Source organism: Nomascus leucogenys, chromosome 1a (assembly GCF_006542625.1).
Source record: "Nomascus leucogenys isolate Asia chromosome 1a, Asia_NLE_v1, whole genome shotgun sequence".
NCBI classification, from domain to species: Eukaryota; Metazoa; Chordata; class Mammalia; order Primates; family Hylobatidae; genus Nomascus; species Nomascus leucogenys.
In genome coordinates this window covers 69,674,488-69,693,595 of record NC_044381.1, presented here as the reverse complement: position 1 = coordinate 69,693,595, position 19,108 = coordinate 69,674,488, and the positions used below count along the sequence as shown (strand labels likewise).

The 19,108-nt window shown below is 40.2% G+C and overlaps 1 protein-coding gene across 5 annotated transcripts in view; it reads left to right on the top strand.

Annotated features, from left to right (window-relative positions):
* The window catches only part of FERMT2 (fermitin family member 2), a 100,665-nt gene extending 83,204 nt beyond the window's left edge, over window positions 1-17,461 (top strand). For 3 of the 5 annotated variants that reach the window (XM_030810629.1, XM_030810617.1, XM_030810620.1), the window contains 7 exons: window positions 1,159-1,283; window positions 9,878-9,984; window positions 10,117-10,338; window positions 13,708-13,728; window positions 14,275-14,399; window positions 15,026-15,167; window positions 16,196-17,461. In XM_030810629.1, the coding sequence (XP_030666489.1) occupies window positions 1,159-1,283; window positions 9,878-9,984; window positions 10,117-10,338; window positions 13,708-13,728; window positions 14,275-14,399; window positions 15,026-15,167; window positions 16,196-16,369 (916 nt within the window). In that variant the 3' untranslated portion in view covers window positions 16,370-17,461. The remainder of the gene's footprint in view (window positions 1-1,158; window positions 1,284-9,877; window positions 9,985-10,116; window positions 10,339-13,707; window positions 13,729-14,274; window positions 14,400-15,025; window positions 15,168-16,195) is intronic. The other 2 variants (XM_030810638.1, XM_030810623.1) reach the window with 1 other exon arrangement.
* Window positions 17,462-19,108: the final 1,647 nt, after the last annotated feature.

Here is a 19,108-nt window from a genome sequence, read left to right as displayed (position 1 = left end):
CTACTGTAAAAGGATTTACCAGTTAGGTGAACACCAAATTACCACGAGAGAAAATAACCACTTTTACGAAATTAAAATCACAATGCTCATTCTTTTATCAGATAAACATTTTTCTTTAAAAAAAAAAAAAAAAAAAAAGATTGTGAAACCTAGATTGCATCATACAGATGCTGAAACATAGTAATAGAGTGGCACAGCCCCTCTGGGCCTCAGTTGGAAGCAGTACATAATGAACTGTGTCATTGCCAGCGATTATTTCCTCGTTCAGAGTGCAAGATTCTATTGAACTCTGTTCATTTGTTCATGGAACATTTTATATAAAGTTCTAGTATATCTGATCAAGATTTTTAACTCTATCCAGCTATATTCCACAGAATCAAGAGAGCTCGGCATTAAGGCAGAGAGGAGAAAAAGGAAAGGAGGTGATGTGGAAAGTACTATTTTCTACTATATAAGATATAAAACTACTCTAGAATAAACCATTTACCATAGCTGAACATGCAACAGTTCAAAATATGGAACTTCTGAGATAAGGGCATGATTTCAGATCCACTACCCTACCCTTTCTCCTTCCCCCTTGACCCACCTTTCTCATCTACCTGCACCTTTCCTTACACACCCTCATGACTGCTCTGTCATCTTCCTTCTGTGTTTGATACTGGAGTGGCAAGTTAATGTCACCATTGGAATTTACCCTGGAGAAAGAAGCACTTCCCCCCACTTTCAGTCCTGCCAGGTAAATTTTCATCTTTATAGAGGCTCCAAGGCAATCCTGCAGACACCCATAAACCTGCAGGTAATTACAGGATCTAGGAATCTTCCAATTACTGACATTTACTTCACCTTTCTTTTCCTACCCTTCCCATGTGACCTGCTAGTTAGTGATAGATGTGATGGCTACAGCTGCAGAATACTGGAACACAGGTCCTACTGCCTTTCTCTTCTGAACGCTGTTTGTGTGATCTTCTAGAGTAGATTGAGAAGGGAGGCTCGCATCCAGTAACAGTAGCACTGACTGTAAGACACTGACCAAGGGGGATCGATTTCAGCACGTGTAAAACTTGACCCCAGACTTAATATTGTGAAACTTTGCTAATACAGCATTAATAAAGTTACTTCCAAGTGATTTTGTTGTTGTTAATTCTGTTTGATACGTAGGCCAAAAAAGCTGACTCTGAAAGGTTACAAGCAATATTGGTGCACCTTCAAAGACACATCCATTTCTTGTTATAAGAGCAAAGAAGAATCCAGTGGCACACCAGCTCATCAGATGAACCTCAGGGGTAAGGAGAGCCTGGCACAGCTGTTGTTGATGGTGGCATCCCCATTGGCCTAATAGTCAATGAGCCACTTGCTGGGATAAACAAGTTTTTTTAAAAATCAATTTCTTTACTCCTTTGGGTACTTGAAAAATGTTTAGATTGTCTCTTTTACATAGTCCTTTACACAGTTTTGAAGTATTCAATTCCACATAAATATTTTGTTGTAATCTTTTTGTGCAGACTTGACCTGAAATGTATGATTCAACTTTTCTTTTTTATTTTTTGAGAAGGAGTCTTGCTCTGTCGCCCAGGCTGGAGTGCAGTGGTGCAATCTTTGCTCACTGCTACTTCTGCCTCCCGGGTTCAAGCGATTTTCGTGCCTCAGCCTCCCCGTTAGCTGGGATTACAGGTGTGAACCACCACACCCAGCTGCAAGGTTTTGTCATGTTGGCCAGACTGGTCTCGAACTCCTGGCCTCAATTGATCTGCCCACCTTAGCCTCCCAAAGTGCTGGGATTACAGGCGTGAGCCACCGCACCAAGCTGATTCTGCATTTCTAACTTGTCAAGTAAGCTTACGTTGTCTTTTGATCTTCAGCATTAAGGACATTTAGAGTTTCCTTATTCTGCAGGGGCTGCCTCCTTGTCTGTTTTGGATTCTGCCTTATTTTAAGCCACGTTGTAGTCACCTGGGCTTTCCTCTTCGACATCCTGCTCTTCCTCACCCTCACTGATGACAGGCTGGTCCCACTCAGGGTCCTCAGTCTCTGAATTTTCCTGGCTCGCCAGTGGGGTAGCTGACACTTTCAGGGTTTGGGCAAGTCCTTCCCCTTCCCCTTCCCCGACACCTCTTCCTCACACAGTTTTGTCTTTGCTCAGCCTGGCTTCTGAGGCCACTTCAGGATATTCCTCGGAGGCTTCTAGCTGACACCTTGAGTCTCATTGGTTTTCTCTTGTCCTGTCTTTTCAAATCCAAAGCTATCTCAGAACTAGGAGCTGGTATTTGGGTTGCTCATTTCCTTTCCCTCAGGGCATTTGTGGCAGGCCTGCTTCCTACAGCCTGGGCTAAGCCTGGATGAAGCCTCAGCTATTGGCTTTGTTTTGGATTTTGTTTTTCCTTTTCTTCAGTGAGGTCTATGAGCTACAGCTTAATTTTCTATTTCAGTGATTTCTTCTATTGGTTCTTCATACTGCTCCTTCACCTTTTTCATCTGATGATGCCCTGGCTCAGCTGGTAGGCGAATTTCCTCTCCAGATTAGTCTGGTTCTTCTGCAGGTAGATGGCATTCTGCTGCTCACTGTGATTTCTTTGCAGAGCATTAATGAGCTTCTCACTTGGGGTAATACTTTTCAATAAAATCACCTGGTTCACTTTCAGTGTAGATACCGCTTCTCCAGAAAGCTGTATCCCCTGAGGACCACTCTCCTGTGAGCACACACCCTTGGCACCTGGCATGCCTTTTGGATGATGCAGTCAATCAGCTGGCCCCTCACTGTCTGTTCCACAGTCCTCTTACTGTATCTTCCCTTAGAGCAAAGACTAAAAAACTAAAATACACTTTCTAGACTCATTTCCAATGAGACTTAGATTCCAGTCAGGTGCATTCATGGGAGACTTAAATTCGTAATAGAGCTAAGGGGTTAGAGACACAGAAAATGAAAGGAGGGAGGTATTTCTAGGCGCTGGAGCTAACACCTGCAGCCATAGCCTCCTGGTTTCCCACCTGCTTGATTATAGCAAAGGTTGCACCATCCTTGGCAAGCCAGTTCTGAGTTATTCCTAGTGGCCCAGCCCATCTCTTCTTTGGGTACCTTTGTATGTACACATATTTTTGTAGATAAGGCAGTATCTGCCTTTCTAACTCGAAGTGTTCAGATGTGGACAACAGCACCAGGGAAAAGGGCTCCAGACTGATTTCACAAAAATGACTTCCAAAACAATCTCATTTAACACTTAAAACACAGAGGTGCTTTTCCTGATTCATATTTCTAAATTGTACTTAGTACAGTCATGTGTCATTTAACAGTAGGGATATATTCTGAGAAATGTGTCACCAGGTGATTTTGTCATTGTGTGAACATTATGGAGTGTGTGTACTTACACAAACCATAATGTGTAAGGTGTCAGCTAGAAGCCTCCGAGGAATATCCTGAAGTGGCCTCAGAAGCCAGGCTGAGCAAAGACAAAACTGTGTGAGGAAGAGGTGTTGGGGAAGGGGAAGAGGAAGGACTTGCCCAAACCCTGAAAGTGTCAGCTACCCCACTGGCGAGCCAGGAAAATTCAGAGGCTGAGGACCCTGAGTGGGACCAGCCTGTCATCAGTGAGGGTGAGGAAGAGCAGGATGTCGAAGAGGAAAGCCCAGGGATGACTACAACGTGGCTTAAAATAAGGCAGAATCCAAAACAGATAAGGAGGCAGCCCCTGCAGAATAAGGAAACTCTAAATGTCCTTAATGCTGAAGATCAAAAGACAACGTAAGCTTACTGCACACCTAGGCTATATGGTATAGCTGATTGCTCCTAGGCTACAAACCTGTACAGCATTTTACTGTACTGAATACTGTAGACAACTGTAACACAATAGTATTTGTTATCTAAACATATCAATCTAGAAAAGGTACAAGTTGGCTGGGTGCAGTGGCTCATGCCTATAATCCCAGCACTTTGGGAGGCTGAGGCGTGTGGATCACCTGAGGTCGTAAGTTCGAGACTAGCCTGACCAACATGGAGAAACCCCTTCTCTACTAAAAATACAAAATTAGCTGGGCATGGTGGCACATGCCTGTAATCCCAGCTACTCAGGAGGCTGAGGCAGGAGAATTGCTTGAACCCGGGAGGCGGAGGTTGCGGTGAGCCGAGATTACACCATTGCACTCCAGCCTGGGCAACAAGAGCGAAACTCCGTCTCCAAAAAAAAAAAAAGAGGTACACTTCTATAGAGCAGTTTCCGTGAATGGAGCTTGCAGGACTGGAAGTTGCTCTGGGTGTGAGTGGATATGAAAGCCTAGGACATTACTGGACACTACTATAAACTTTATTCAATAATTTTCTTTCTTCAAACCTTTGCTTACTGTAACTTATAACTACTTTTAACATCTTGACCCTTTTCTAGTGACACTTAGCTTAAACATTGTACAGCTATACAAAAATATTTTCTTTATATCCTTATTCTATATGCTTTTTTTGTATTTAGATTTTTATTTTTTTTTAACCTTTTGTTAGCTTAAATCACAGGCACACACATTAGCCTAGGCCTCCACGAGATTGGGATCATCAACATCACTGTCCTTCACCTCCGCGTCGTGTCTCACTGGAAGGTCTTCACGGGGAGTAACAAGCATGGAGCTGTCATTTCCTCTGGTAACAGTGTCTTCTTCTGGAATCCCCCTGAAGACCTGTCTGAGGCTGTTTTACAGTTAACTTTTTTTATTTAAGTAGAAGTACATTGTAAAATAATGATGAAAACAATAGTATAGTAAATACATAAACCAGTAACGTAGTCATTTATCATTATCAGGTATTATGTACTATTTGTAATTGTACATGCTACATCTTTCTATTACTGGCAGCAGAATAAGTTTACACAGATGTGAGCTATGATACAGCTACAGTGTCACTAGGCAGTATTTTTCAGTTCCATTATAGTCTTATGAGGGCACTGTGGCTGTCGTATGTGCAGTTTGTTGTTTACCGAAATGCTGTTGTGCAATGCGTGACTGTATATCGTACATTAAGATAGATTTACTGTATTTCAACACAGTGTTGAAATCTGTACCCTAGTACATGAGCTCTGCCTAGTAGTCACTTAAACTATTGCTTTTAAAGTTACACAAATTTTAAAAAAATAGAAAAACTCAGTCCTGGGTAGACAATTGCTATTCCCACATGTTGGAATTCTGTAATTTACCTGAAACTCTTAATTAGGCTCACTACCTTCCTCTCTCAGTCACAGACATTTCACTTCTGGGTCTCTGTCATTCTTTGTTGCTCTCAGGATCTGTTGCAGCCTTCTCCTGCTTCCCTCTTCAGCTGCCCAGGACCAGCATAAATGATCCACTGTTGACTTTGAGACTAGATCTGTCTTCTGGCCCCTGTTCTCACTGTCCCTGTTATATCTTAACCTTCTTTCTGTATAACTAAGAGGTCAAGTCCTGGCATGGAATTAATAAGTTTATAAGCTGTTCTCAGTTTTCATCCCACTGCTCCCAAGTACTCTCAAAGGACTCATCACACTGATCATCACACTCATCACAGGCACCACACTGATAACACCTTGACCGAGAATCAAATGGCCTGGATGCTGCTCTTCTACTAAACAAGACCTGTGATTTTTGTTGTTTCATTTTTTGAGACTATGTTATACACGCTTATCTCCAACTCTTGGGCTCAGGTGATCCTTCCACCTCAGCCTCCCGAGTAGCTGACACTGCAGGTGCACACCACTACACCTGGTTTAGATCTGTGATTTTGGAAAGATAGCACATCTGGGCCTATACTATCTTCTTCTGAGAAATGAGAGTGTTAGACTGGATGCCAAGGCTTCATAGAGATCTAAAATGCAAAGTTCTTAAAAATTCATTTTAGCTAATACTAAGTGAACTCCTGTGCTACAAACTGTGCTGGGTACTAGAGATACAAGGAAGAACCACTTACAGTCTCAATCCTCAGGATGGATTAGAGTATGTTGGGGAGATAAAATTACAATTGGGGTAATAAATAGTACTTTGGAAAGGAAAGGAAAGGAGCAAGGGGTAAGGGTGTTCTGTAACTTAATCTTCAGTGAGGTTGGAGAGACTTCATCGGGGATGGAGAGCCGGGCACAGTGGCACATGCCTGTAATCCCAGCTACTCAGGAGGCTGAGGTGGGAGCATCACTTGAGCCCAGGAGTTCAAGACCAACCTGGGCAACATAGCCAGACCCCATCTCAAAAAAAAAAAAAAAAAAAAAAGCCTGGAGGGTTTTGTGCTGCTGGAAAATAGAATTTAAGGGGAAGGATGAATACTTCCTTAATAGCTATTGAATCTGATTCCTGCTAATATGAGAGATAGTCACAGAAGAAACTGGCAGACATTAGATGATAAAAATGGTAAGGAGATTGTTTTTTGAACTGGCAGCAGTGACGTGTCACTGAAAGAATATTAACACAAAAATGACAAGATCCATATTTATACCAGTTATGGTGCAGAGGAGTCATTTTAGAGAGATGATAGTAATCCAAATTAAGGTAATCAACATGGGATGAGAAAAGGGGCAGATTGAATAGATACTGAGGATTCAGTCAATAGTCTGGGTGATTTATTTGGGAGGAGGTTGAAGTGGGGTCATTTTTCTGACCTGTGCAATTGGGTGGATAGTGTGATACTGAGATAAGAATGTAGAAGATGAGAAGAATGTAGAAAAAGCTGGGTTTGGGGGGAAAGATGAGTTTAATTTGGGGATATTTTGAATTTGAGGTGCCTGTGGGATATCTATTTGGAGCTAGCCTGTAGACATTGGATTAGGGGAGAGATGCACATGCTACAGATACTGATAGGGTAGCAGTTAGCAGTAATGGTAAGTGCAGCCATTGCAATGGTTGTCTGTAATGTGAGAAGACAAGACAAAGAATAGAACCCTGCAGATCACCCATGTTTAAGAGACAGGGCAGGTTAGAAGAAGGGGACCTTGCAAAGGAAACAAAAAAAAATGCATAGGAAGACTATGGCAATGAAGTATGATGAAAGCTAAGATAAAAGTTGTTTCGGCCGGGCGCGGTGGCTCACGCTTGTAATCCCAGCACTTTGGGAGGCCGAGGCGGGCGGATCACGAGGTCAGGAGATCGAGACCACGGTGAAACCCCGTCTCTACTAAAAATACAACAAATTAGCCGGGCGTGGTGGCGGGCGCCTGTAGTCCCAGCTACTTGGAGAGGCTGAGGCAGGAGAATGGTGTGAACCCGGGAGGCGGAGCTTGCAGTGAGCCGAGGTTGCACCACTGCACTCCAGCCTGGGCGACAGAGCGAGACTCCGTCTCAAAAAAAAAAAAAAAAGTTGTTTCAAAAGGACAGAGTAGTCAACAGTGTCCAGTACTGTAGTAAAGTAAGGTACTTAGGCCAACATAGTATCTAGCCATGTAGTTCGTGACCTTGATAAGAACAAGTTAAGTAGACTTCAGTGGTTTATTGAGTATGGAGCCAAAGTACAGTCATTGAGAAGTAAATAAGAGACAAAAATGGCTGGGCACGGTGGCTCATGCTTATAATCCCAACATTTTGGGAGGCCAAGGCAGGTGGTGGATTGCTTGAGCCCAGGAGTTTGAGAACAGCCTGGGCAACATGGTGAAACCCTGTCTCTATTTAAAAAAAAAAAAAAAAAAAAAAAGGCAAAGCTTTTTAGTGAACCTCATCTATGACAAGGAAGGGGGAAAGAGGTAACAGAAGAGGGGGGTATGTTGTGGTGTAAGATGGGAGAGACTCAAGGAAATTAATGCTGATGGAAATGTGGTAGTAGAAAGAAGGAAATCTAGTGTCTGAGAGGGAGGATCTCAGTGGTGGAGCAGGGTTGCTGGGATGGTAATGAACCCAGCCCACTTGGATAGGAAAGCTGGAGGATGAGGGATGCCTCTTGCACTGTGTGGAAGCAAGGACAGCTAAGTTTATCTTATAGGGTGGCAGGAAATGGATGGACTTAACTTCTGGTGGCTTTCATTTTCTTGGAGACATAAGAGGTGGAGTTGTCCCTTGAGACTAAGTGACATTGTAGGATGTCTGAGAAGATTTGAAATAGGCATTGTTGAAAATGCCTATAAGCACGGAAGGATGCAAGCATAAAGGGTCCAGTTGAGGTTGGTATCCATGAATCTCTAGTGAAACCTTTTTTTCTTGCTCCTTCCCATCTTGCAGTGCTAAGCAGCCTGAGTATAGGCAAGGAAAAGTTAGAGGGATTTATTTACCTAGGGTGCAGATTTTGCTAGGAGAATGTACAGTGTGAAGACAGTGAGTCTCGGCAGTTGGAGTTGATGTCCAGTGTATGTGATCCAGGCTGGTTGGGAAGGAGGGAGCTGTTGCTTCCTTCTGTTGCTGTTGGGGAGAAAGTGGAGGGGTTGCAGCATAGGGTTCCTCAAAGAGTTTGATGAGCGTTAGGATTAGAGATTGTGATCAGAATTGGCTGTTTGCATTTCATCTTTCAGAAGTACACTAATTGGGTAACTGAGGAAGTCCAGTGGTTGCCGTGGAAGTAGGGTAGCTGAGGTGGCATGGAATGGGTGTTTGAGATGTGGCCCCTGTAGGCCTCTGAACCTACGCTAGTGCCTGAGTTAGCACCCAGTTTGTCTCTTCCTGTTTAGTTTTCTTGTTTTTTTAAAAGAGGCCTAATTATGATGGAATTTTGTACTGTAAACCCTCTTGAATTATTAATGATATTTGTGCAGAAGATTGTGTACTTTCGAACAACTGTTTCAACTTTGCACGTTAAACAGTTCGCCACACATGTTCTCATCATTCTAAAGCCTGTATAAAAGGAGATATAAAAGAAGAAATTTATATGTAGTAAATATTTTAAAAAGAAAACAAAGGGCAGGGGGGAATCTACCAAATTCATGGTACGAGTTGCTTCTGGGGAGGAGAATAAAGAGGGCCTCTCCTTTATCTAAAGTGTTCTTTTTATTTAATACTAAAATATTTATGTAGACGGGGAAAATGACAATTTTAACATTTGTTCTTCTGGATATGGAGTGTGTATGATCTTCTTATACTCTGTGCCAAGAAGAATTGAAAAAGCAAGCCCTACTAACAGTTTAAAATTTTCTTCGTAGAGCCTACTGCATGATCATATGACATTGTGCTTTGTTCATGTCATTCTCAGACAATTGGAATAAGCTTTAGGAAGCTTTGACATGTGTATTATTTATCCTTAAATCATCCCTGTGAGGTAGAGTTCAAGGTCAGGAAATGTCGACTTAGAGAAGTTAAATGGCCCATAATTATTATTAATAAGTGACAAAGAAAGGTCTGGAACCCAAGTCTCTCTGACTGCAGAGCTCTACTTCGCTATATTTATTATACTGTTACTACTTGTTTATGTCAGCTGTTATGCCATTATCTAACACCTAGTTCAGTAAATCTGCACTCCTTTCTGTAAAGCCTCCTACAAAGTGAAATTCTGAAGAGACAGAGTTTCGCTTTTGTTGCCCAGGCTGGAGTGCAACGGCGCGATCTCAGCTCACTGCATCCTCCATCTCGCAGGTTCAAGCGATTCTCCTGCCTCAGCCTCCCAAGTAGCTGGGATTGCAGGTGTCCACCACCACCCTTGGCTAATTTTTTGTATTTGGTAGAGACATGGTTTCACCATGTTGGTCAGCTGGTCTCAAACTCCTGACTCAGGTGATCTGCCCGCCTCAGCCTCCCAAAGTGCTGAGATTACAGGCATGAGCCACCACACCTGGCCTGAATACAGTTGTTTTCATTCCAGCTTCCCAAGTATGATGTGTATGTTACCTTCTGCAGCAGATGCCTTCATAAAATACTATGGCAAAATCCAACATGTTAAGATGCCACAAAATGAGGGCTGCTTGTATTGACTTGAGATTTCTTAAAAGTAAATTTAGCCATTTTAATAATTAAAAATTTTTTGTTACAGGATGTGAAGTTACCCCAGATGTAAACATTTCGGGCCAAAAATTTAACATTAAACTCCTGATTCCAGTTGCAGAAGGCATGAATGAAATCTGGCTTCGTTGTGACAATGTAAGTTTTCCAGTTAAGAATACACTTCAGTTTTCTTGTATTTCTAAATGAGTTGACCAGTCATCCTTATATTTTATACTTGAAAGGCCCACTTCATGATACATTGCACACATCAGTATTTCTTTTCTCCAGGAAAAACAGTATGCACACTGGATGGCAGCCTGCAGATTAGCCTCTAAAGGCAAGACAATGGCGGACAGTTCTTACAACTTAGAAGTTCAGAATATTCTTTCCTTTCTGAAGATGCAGCATTTAAACCCAGATCCCCAGTTAATACCAGAGCAGATCACGACTGATATAAATCCTGAATGTTTGGTGTCTCCCCGCTATCTAAAAAAGTATAAGAACAAGCAGGTACTTGCTTCATTTTACTTCATCTACTGTTTTCTGCTGGTTTGTTTTTATAATTTTGTACATAACTTTGTTTTTCCCCTCTTAAACAAAACTTTTTAGTCTTAATTTTGTATCAGGTGGTTAGAATATAAAATACAGAATATCCCTAATCTGAACCTCTGAAATCCTCCAAAATTTGAAACTTTTTGAGTGCCAACATGACTCTCAAGTGCTCATTGGCACGTTTTGGATTTCAGATTTGGGATCCTCAACTGGTAAGTATAATGCAGATATTCCAAAATCCAAAAAAATCTGAAACCCAGAACACTTCTGGTCCCAAGAATTTTGGATAATGGATACTCAATCTGTAGAAAATAAAGTAACCTTTAGTCAGTTTAAATTGGTCATTTAAAAAAAATCTTTATCATTTTAATAGAACAGATAAGGACGCAGAATAGTTGAGAACTTACTCTAAACTTGCAGAAATCATTCTGTTAACATGGTGTTCTTTCACACATTTTAGGGAATTGAATATGGTCTCAATGCTTTGTGTTCCTTAATTTATTTCATTTTATTCCGTATATAATTAAGTAAATGTGACATAAAGTGCAGCCAGCATTTCTCAACAAAATCTATAATACCTACTCTTGTTGAAACTGGCTTTTCCAGCTTTAGAAAGAAACTTTACAGGAGTACATTTTTAGCTGTGTCTTTTCTTAACGTTATCGGTCAGAACCTAACCAAAATTTTACACATAGTTACAGTTTGGTAAATTTTCATTGAAATTTGCTTTTGTTCACTCTGTTTAGAATTCTTTTCTTTGGAAACTAATACCATAAAAGGGCTGCTACTTAGGAAAATGGTTCTTTGGTACAACATAAAAAGTCCTTTACAGGGGAATTTCACTTGGGATAGGCCCTGGTATTCTCTGCCCCCAACATCATGCCATAAAAGGAAAAGCCTTCAGTTTGGGGGTGGGGGGATGAAGACCTTTAAAATAAACATTTTGTTTTTATCTAATTTTGCTTTAATCTTTGTTAAGGAATAATTTTAAAACATACTAAAAAGGCTCAATGAAATGCCCAGAACACTTATTAATTCCTTAACTTTAAATATAATTATTATGTGGGTCTGAAATTATTTCTACCTAAATGTTCAGAAGTTTTAATCACAGAATATTTGTCTTTAAGTCTCAGAGGTTGTGTAAGCCTAGAAATTGTTTATCCCATGGTCATATGATGTGGGAGTAGTAAGGAATGGAGGAAATGCTGCCCTGGGGAACTGTATGGAATGTAGATTGTAAGTTAAAAAGGGAAAGTAAAGCAAGTGCTAATTTCATTTTTCATTCGTAGTTATTTAAATATTTTAAAATTATTTATACAGAATCTTGTTTCTAAAAGTGAACTTATTTGCCTTCAAAGGCAATAAGTAATTTCAAACCTGACCAATTTTATCATTTCACAGTAAGGTATCAGGGAGATAAAAGAGCTTAAACGAGAACTGCCACACATTGTTTTCACTGGCAACTACTTGTTTTCTCAGAAGTCTTCTAAATGATAGTTCTTGACTAGAAACTATCAACTGAAAATTCTGAGAATAAAGATGAAGATTTCTCTTTAACGGACAGGAGGACAGTTTGTGTGTGGTCCATGGTTAAAAATCCTTCTGGCCTTAGTTGCCATCTAATCAAATGCACGTGTTTAACCCTCCTTTCTCTCACTAGAGTTATAGGTTAGATTTTTTGGTGTGTATTTTGTTCTTTTTGAGGCAGAGTCTCTCTGTCTCCCAGGCTGGAGTGCGGTGGCACCATCATAGCTCAAGCGCACTGCAGCCTCCATCTCCCAGGCTCAAGCAATCCTCCCATCTCAGCCTCCCTAGTAACCAGAACCACAGGCACACACTGCCACTCCAGGCTCATTTTTGTATTTTTTGTAGAGACGGGGTCTTGCTATGTTGCTTAGACTGGTCTCAAACTCTTGAGCTCAAGTGATCCGCCTGCCTTGGCCTCCCAAAGCAGTGGGATTACAGGTGTGAGCCACCACACTGCTGGAATAGACTTACAAATTGTTGGCCAGGCACAGTGGCTCACGCCTGGAATCCCAGCACTTTGAGAGGCCGAGGCGGGTGGATCACTTGAGGTCAGGAGTTCGAGACCAGCCTGGCCAACATGGTGAAACCCCATCTCTACTAAAAATACAAAAATCAGCCAGGCGTGGTGGTGCACGCCTATAATGCCAGCTACTTGGGAGGCTGAGGCAGGAGAATCACCTGTACCCGGGAGGTGGAGGTTGCAGTGAGCCAAGATGGCACCATTGCACTCCAGCCTGGGTGACAAGAGTGAAACTCTGTCTCAGAAAAAAAGAAAAAAAAATTGTTTCCAGAGAGTAGCGACCATAATGTTATTACCCTGGCGCCTAGTAAGTAGTGACATTCAGAAGTTTAGTTGCTAGTGTGTGTCAGATACCACACTAGTCACACTGGACATGGTGCTCAGTAATTATTAAGCTATATCCAGTTGCATTCTGGAGTCTGTAGGAAGATGTGCAGGCCACAAGGACATTCTTCCCTACCAGGGCATAGACTCATAGTTTTCTTTTGGGTCTATCAAAATAACCTGTTGTATTTAACCTACTTTAATTCCCTTCAATTATACATATATTAACTAAACATGCTATGGGTATTTTTAAATAAATATGACTCTCAAACTGGATTTTTAAATTTTGAAGAATTACTCTATATGTTGATTTATGTTAATCTAAATGGAAATGACTAATGCCATAAAGCCGAAATTCCTCATGTAGTATACGGCATCTCTTTATTTTCCCTTCCAGGAAAAAGGATGCAAAAAACACATGGTAACTGAGGGGTTTGCTTTTCTTGTGTAAAAAAAGAAACAGATGGGCACTGCACTTATTTTATGCCTTCAAATTCTTACTTCTGAAAAGCAGTGCATGGATCATATTATCTGACTAAATCTGAGAAGACTTTAAAGGCTTTTGGATACTTTTATTTTGCTACTAAAATAATTGGCTTTACCTTAACCAGTGAGAACTGGGTACACGATGTAGGGGGAAAGAAATATTTGCTCTTTTTATCTTCTCCCTACAAATTTCTACCCTTAGGTTCTTTAGCAACACTTAATATTCTAAAATAATGTGGAGTGTTTCTCAGTGTTCTAAATGGAAAGTAATTGCTGCTTCCTCATTTTCATTTTTCATTCTTGCATTTACTTTGCTTGGTTTCTACCTAAAGTAGTTTTTTGCATGACTTTTGGCTGGAATTTTGGTTTGCAGGTGACCACAACTTTTTCTTTGCTTCATTGCCATTTTTTCTGATTGCCTTTTTTTTTCTTTCTGCTTCCTTTTTCTTTCCTCGCATTGCCATCTACAGCCAGGCTATGTAAGAGATTTGGTAAGTTCTCCATATTTACCAAAAAAGAAAAAGAATAAATAAAAACTCATAGCCACAAATCCCTCATGGAATTTACCCCAGTAGTGAAATTTAAATTTAAAATAAAAATGATTATGGTGATTTCAAGTACCTTAAAGCTGCTTACAAATATTCCTGCTAGAAACATGTATTCCAGGTATTCATTCTGATTATAGACATAGTGCTAAATTTAATTAAAACTCATGTATATGTGGATTAGAATGTGCTGTTCTATAATAGTAGTACCGTTATGTGTATGCATTTGGAATATGTCTCAAGTGTGGCAACTATGTACTCTTAATAGTACTTTTTGTTGATATATGAAAGCTGAAATTAAGACTTATTTTGAAAAATCATTATACGTTACATTATTACAATGTCCAAATGTACCTTCAGATATTTTGATTTCAACTCGTACAATATGATTTTGGGGTACAGGGTGCATAATTCAATCTTTTGATCTTTTGTCTCAATTCTCCCATGAGAGAATAATGTTCAATGGTAAAGGTGATGTTTAATCATGTTTAGATAACAGCGAGAATCTTGGAGGCCCATCAGAATGTAGCTCAGATGAGTCTCATTGAAGCCAAGATGAGATTTATTCAAGCTTGGCAGTCATTACCTGAATTTGGCATCACTCACTTCATTGCAAGGTCAGTGGTTCTAAGCATCTATATGTAAACCTTAATCTGCATTTTTGCTTAATCTACATCATGTAATTAGATATTAAACATTTAAAGCATACCTATGTAGACCCATTAACTCATATTACAGTAGAATTCAAAGACTGTTAGAATGTATTTTGTAAGCTTTTAATTTCTACATTAAAAATTCAAGATAATTGTGTTTGTTTTACTACTAAGAGAATAGCACTCTTGGCCAGGCACGGTGGCTCACGCCTGTAATCCCAGCACTTTGGGAGGCCAAGGTGGGTGGATCACGAGGTCAGGAGATCGAGACCATCCTGGCTAACACGGTGAAACCCCATCTCTACTAAAAATACAAAAAATTAGCCGGGCGTGGTAGCGGGCGCCTGTAATCCCAGCTACTCGGGAGGCTGAGGCAGGAGAATGGCGTGAACCCAGGAGGCGGAGCTTGCAGTGAGCCGAGATCGCGCCACTGCACTCCAGCCTGGGCGACAGAGTGAGACTCCGTCTCAAAAAAAAAAAAAGAGAATAGTATTCTTTTAGGGTTAGAGAGAACACTTATCTTGAAGAAAAGCAGTCCAACGTGTTCCCCCACAACATGCTTTTAACTGTTCTTTTCTTAAATGTTATAGGTTCCAAGGGGGCAAAAAAGAAGAACTTATTGGAATTGCATACAACAGACTGATTCGGATGGATGCCAGCACTGGAGATGCAATTAAAACATGGCGTTTCAGCAACATGAAACAGTGGAATGTCAACTGGGAAATCAAAATGGTAAACTCGTATAACAATGTTGCTTGAATATAGTCCTTCTGATACAAATTAGTACATTAAGAATAAAAAGGCCTATAAATTCTGATTATTTGTACCACCACCTCTTAAAGTACAGACAGACCATGGTTGACTATTCATTTCTCACTTAAATTTGCCTATTTCATAATTAGCCCAGCTACTAAAATTCTAAGTGCATAATTTTCTTAGGATGTTGCCTTTTTTGTCTTTCTATAATGGATAAAGCCGATCTACTCAGAAATAGCAGCTACTATTTGTTGAATGCCTACCCTGTGCCAGACATGATACTAGAGGCTTACATTAGTACCCTGTCTCTAAACCTCGTCACAGCCTTTTAAGGTAGTTGGATTACCGTACGTTACAAATGAAGACACTGCAATATAGAGACCTGAGGGCCATCATTGTCTATGACCATGCACAAAGTAACTACAGAATCATTTCAAACCCAGATGCTTTAGGCTTAAAAACCTGGCACATTTACCACTGTACATCATGTTGCCCCTGGTCTTGGAGTACACGAGTATCATTTAAAATGAACCATCTTTTACTACTAAGTCATTTGGTTTAGGATCATATTGGATTTATTGTATCAAATCCTATTACTTCAAAGAATCTTATATTTCTGAAATACTCAAACGTGATTCCCTAAAGTTTAAATATCTGAAGCGAATATTAAAACACAGGAAGTAGGCTTTCCTCCACGACTTGAAGAGAGGCATTCTCATTAATGGAATCGCCAGAGACCATTTGAGAACTGAATGACCTAAAACCCTTGCATTCCTAGTCTTCCTTTTCAGAACATGAAAACTTAAAGTGTAGGGGAAGGGCAATAAACTTAGCTTCTTCTTTGGGACTTAAAGGCATTATTAGTTCAGGTTTTAGACAGACTGATTATTTGAGGATCAACAAGTGTTTTGTGATAGGACAGACTTTAAGTAGCACAGTAGTTTTGTGTGGACCCAGCCACCTAGCATTTGGGACAGCACTGATGGTTCTTGTCTTTATTCCAGGTCACCGTAGAGTTTGCAGATGAAGTACGGTTGTCCTTCATTTGTACTGAAGTAGATTGCAAAGTGGTTCATGAATTCATTGGTGGCTACATATTTCTCTCAACACGTGCAAAAGACCAAAATGAGAGTTTAGATGAAGAGATGTTCTACAAACTTACCAGTGGTTGGGTGTGAATAGAAATACTGTTTAATGAAACTCCACGGCCATAACAATATTTAACTTTAAAAGCTGTTTGTTATATGCTGCTTAATAAGTAAGCTTGAAATTTATCATTTTATCATGAAAACTTCTTTGCCTTACAAGACCAGTTAATATGTGCACTAAACAAGCACGACTATTAATCTATCATGATATAATAAACTTGAATTTGGCACACATTCCTTAGGGCCATGAATTGAAAACTGAAATACTAGGCAAATCAGGAACAAACCATCACTGATTTAAGCTAGCCAAACTGTAAGAAACAAGCCATCTATTTTAAAGCTAACCAGGGCTTAACCTATATGAACTCTATTTATCATGTCTAATGCATGTGATTTAATGTATGTTTAATTTGATATCATGTTTTAAAATATCCTACTTCTGGTAGCCATTTAATTCCTCCCCCTACCCCCAAATAAATCAGGCATGCAGGAGGCCTGATACTTAGTAATGTCATTGTGTTTGACCTTGAAGGAAAATGCTATTAGTCCGTCGTGCTTGATTTGTTTTTGTCCTTGAATAAGCATGTTGTGTATATTGTCTCGTGTTTTTATTTTTACACCATACTGTATTACACTTTTAGTATTCACCAGCATAATCACTGTCTGCCTAAAATATGCAACTCTTTGCATTACAATATGAAGTAAAGTTCTATGAAGTATGCATTTTGTGTAACTAATGTACAAACACAAATTTTATAAAATTGTACAGTTTTTTAAAAACTACTCACAACTAGCAAATGGCTTAAATGTAGCAATCTCTGCATTAATTAAATGCCTTTAAGAGATATAATTAATGTGCAGTTTTAATATCTACTAAATTAAGAATGACTTCATTTTGATCATGATTTGCCACAATGTCCTTAACTCTAATGCCTGGACTGGCCATGTTCTAGTCTGTTGCGCTGTTACAATCTGTATTGGTGCTAGTCAGAAAATTCCTAGCTCACATAGCCCAAAAGGGTGCGAGGGAGAGGTGGATTACCAGTATTGTTCAATAATCCATGGTTCAAAGACTGTATAAATGCATTTTATTTTAAATAAAAGCAAAACTTTTAATATTTACTTTTGTACTTGTTTTTAATGTTTACATAGTATTTAGTAGAAATGAACTTCTGCCTTTTGGAATTGCTTTGCCTGCATGTTATTTTATGAGAACAACTGGTTAGTATTCCACAGCATCACCAGATAGAGATACTTTATCTCCAAGACAGTCTTTCACCTCAATTGAAAAGCCCTAATTTTCTTAATACTTAAAAATGAATGTGTAATATCTAAATGTTGTTAGAAATGTACTTATAAATAGAAGTTGGCTGTGGCAGAATTTGTTTTAAATAACAAAATTATTCTTGGTTTACAAAAAAAAAAAAATGCATTTACGAATTTACTCCCAGTCATTACTGCCGTCATCATCCGAGACTCAGATTTCTAGTCCTTCACCCTTTGCATGTAATTAGACCAATTCCTGTGGATTTTCCTCTCACACAGCCTTGCATTTTTTCTCTTGTCATTGCTGTCACCATCATCCAAATTCAGTTCTTTGTCCTGTGCCTGCGGTAGTGTGGCACCATCTTAAGACAAGGCTGTGATGACATTCTCCATGACTTTTCTTTGTACTCTAAAGCCATAACAGGGCTTGCTCCAAAATCTAAGAGTTCCTTTCCACTAAACATTTTAAAATATACTCCCTTTCCTCATCTTTAGTAAGTGACTGTGCAAGTCACCAACTTGCATAGTCAGCAACTTACATGTCACTTACTAAAAGTCCCAAAACATGTTTGATTGAAACCACACCTGTTCAAGTGCTTTCTAGTCCCACGGCCTCCACACAAGTGAGAATAGCCTCCGTGCTGATTGCCACACCTCTGGTTTGCCCTGCTGCCCTCCCAGTGATTTTGAGAGTAATCCAGCCCCAACATAGCGCTGGTTGCATTTCAGCGCTAACGACGCCTTATTGCCTACAGGATAAAAGCCAAAGTAAAGTGCTCAGAGGTTTTGTATGGTCTCCCAGCCCACATTTTCATCCTTATCTCCCAACAATCTGCATTCCGGTCCAGCTGGACAGCTTACACTCTCCACTTTGCACTCATCCATCTATCATTCCCCAAGTCTGGAATGTCTTTAGTCCTGGACCTTCGTCCTGTTTGTATCTGTCTACACCTCATCTGTCTAGCATTTTAGAAAAAGGTCAAGTGGGCCTGGGTCGGTGGCTCACACCTGTAATCCCAGCACTTTGGGAGGCCGAGGCAGGCAGATCATGAGGTCAAGAGATCAAGACCATCCTGGTCAACATGATGAAACCCCATCTCTACTAAAAGTAGAAAAGTTAGCCGTGCATGGTAGTGCACACCTGTAGTCCCAGCTACTCAGGAGGCTGAGGCAGGAGTATCACTTGAGCTTAGGAGGCAGAGGTTACAGTGAGCCAAGATCTTGCCACTGCACTCCAGCCTGGGCGACAAAGTGAGACTCCATCTCAAAAAAAAAAAAGACTCAAGTGCTCTTTCTTCCATAAACACTTTCAAGTTTCCTTGCAGCCAAAAACTCTCTTCTTCCTGAACTGCCATTGAATTTGGTCCTTCTGTGGAACTAAAGAGTAATCATCCTTATTATGGTTGAGTATGTCATGTTGCTCCTAACATAGAATTATTACATCCTTGAGGACTGGAGCTCAGTGCTATGGTTTCTACTTAGGATCAGTTACACATGGGTTTA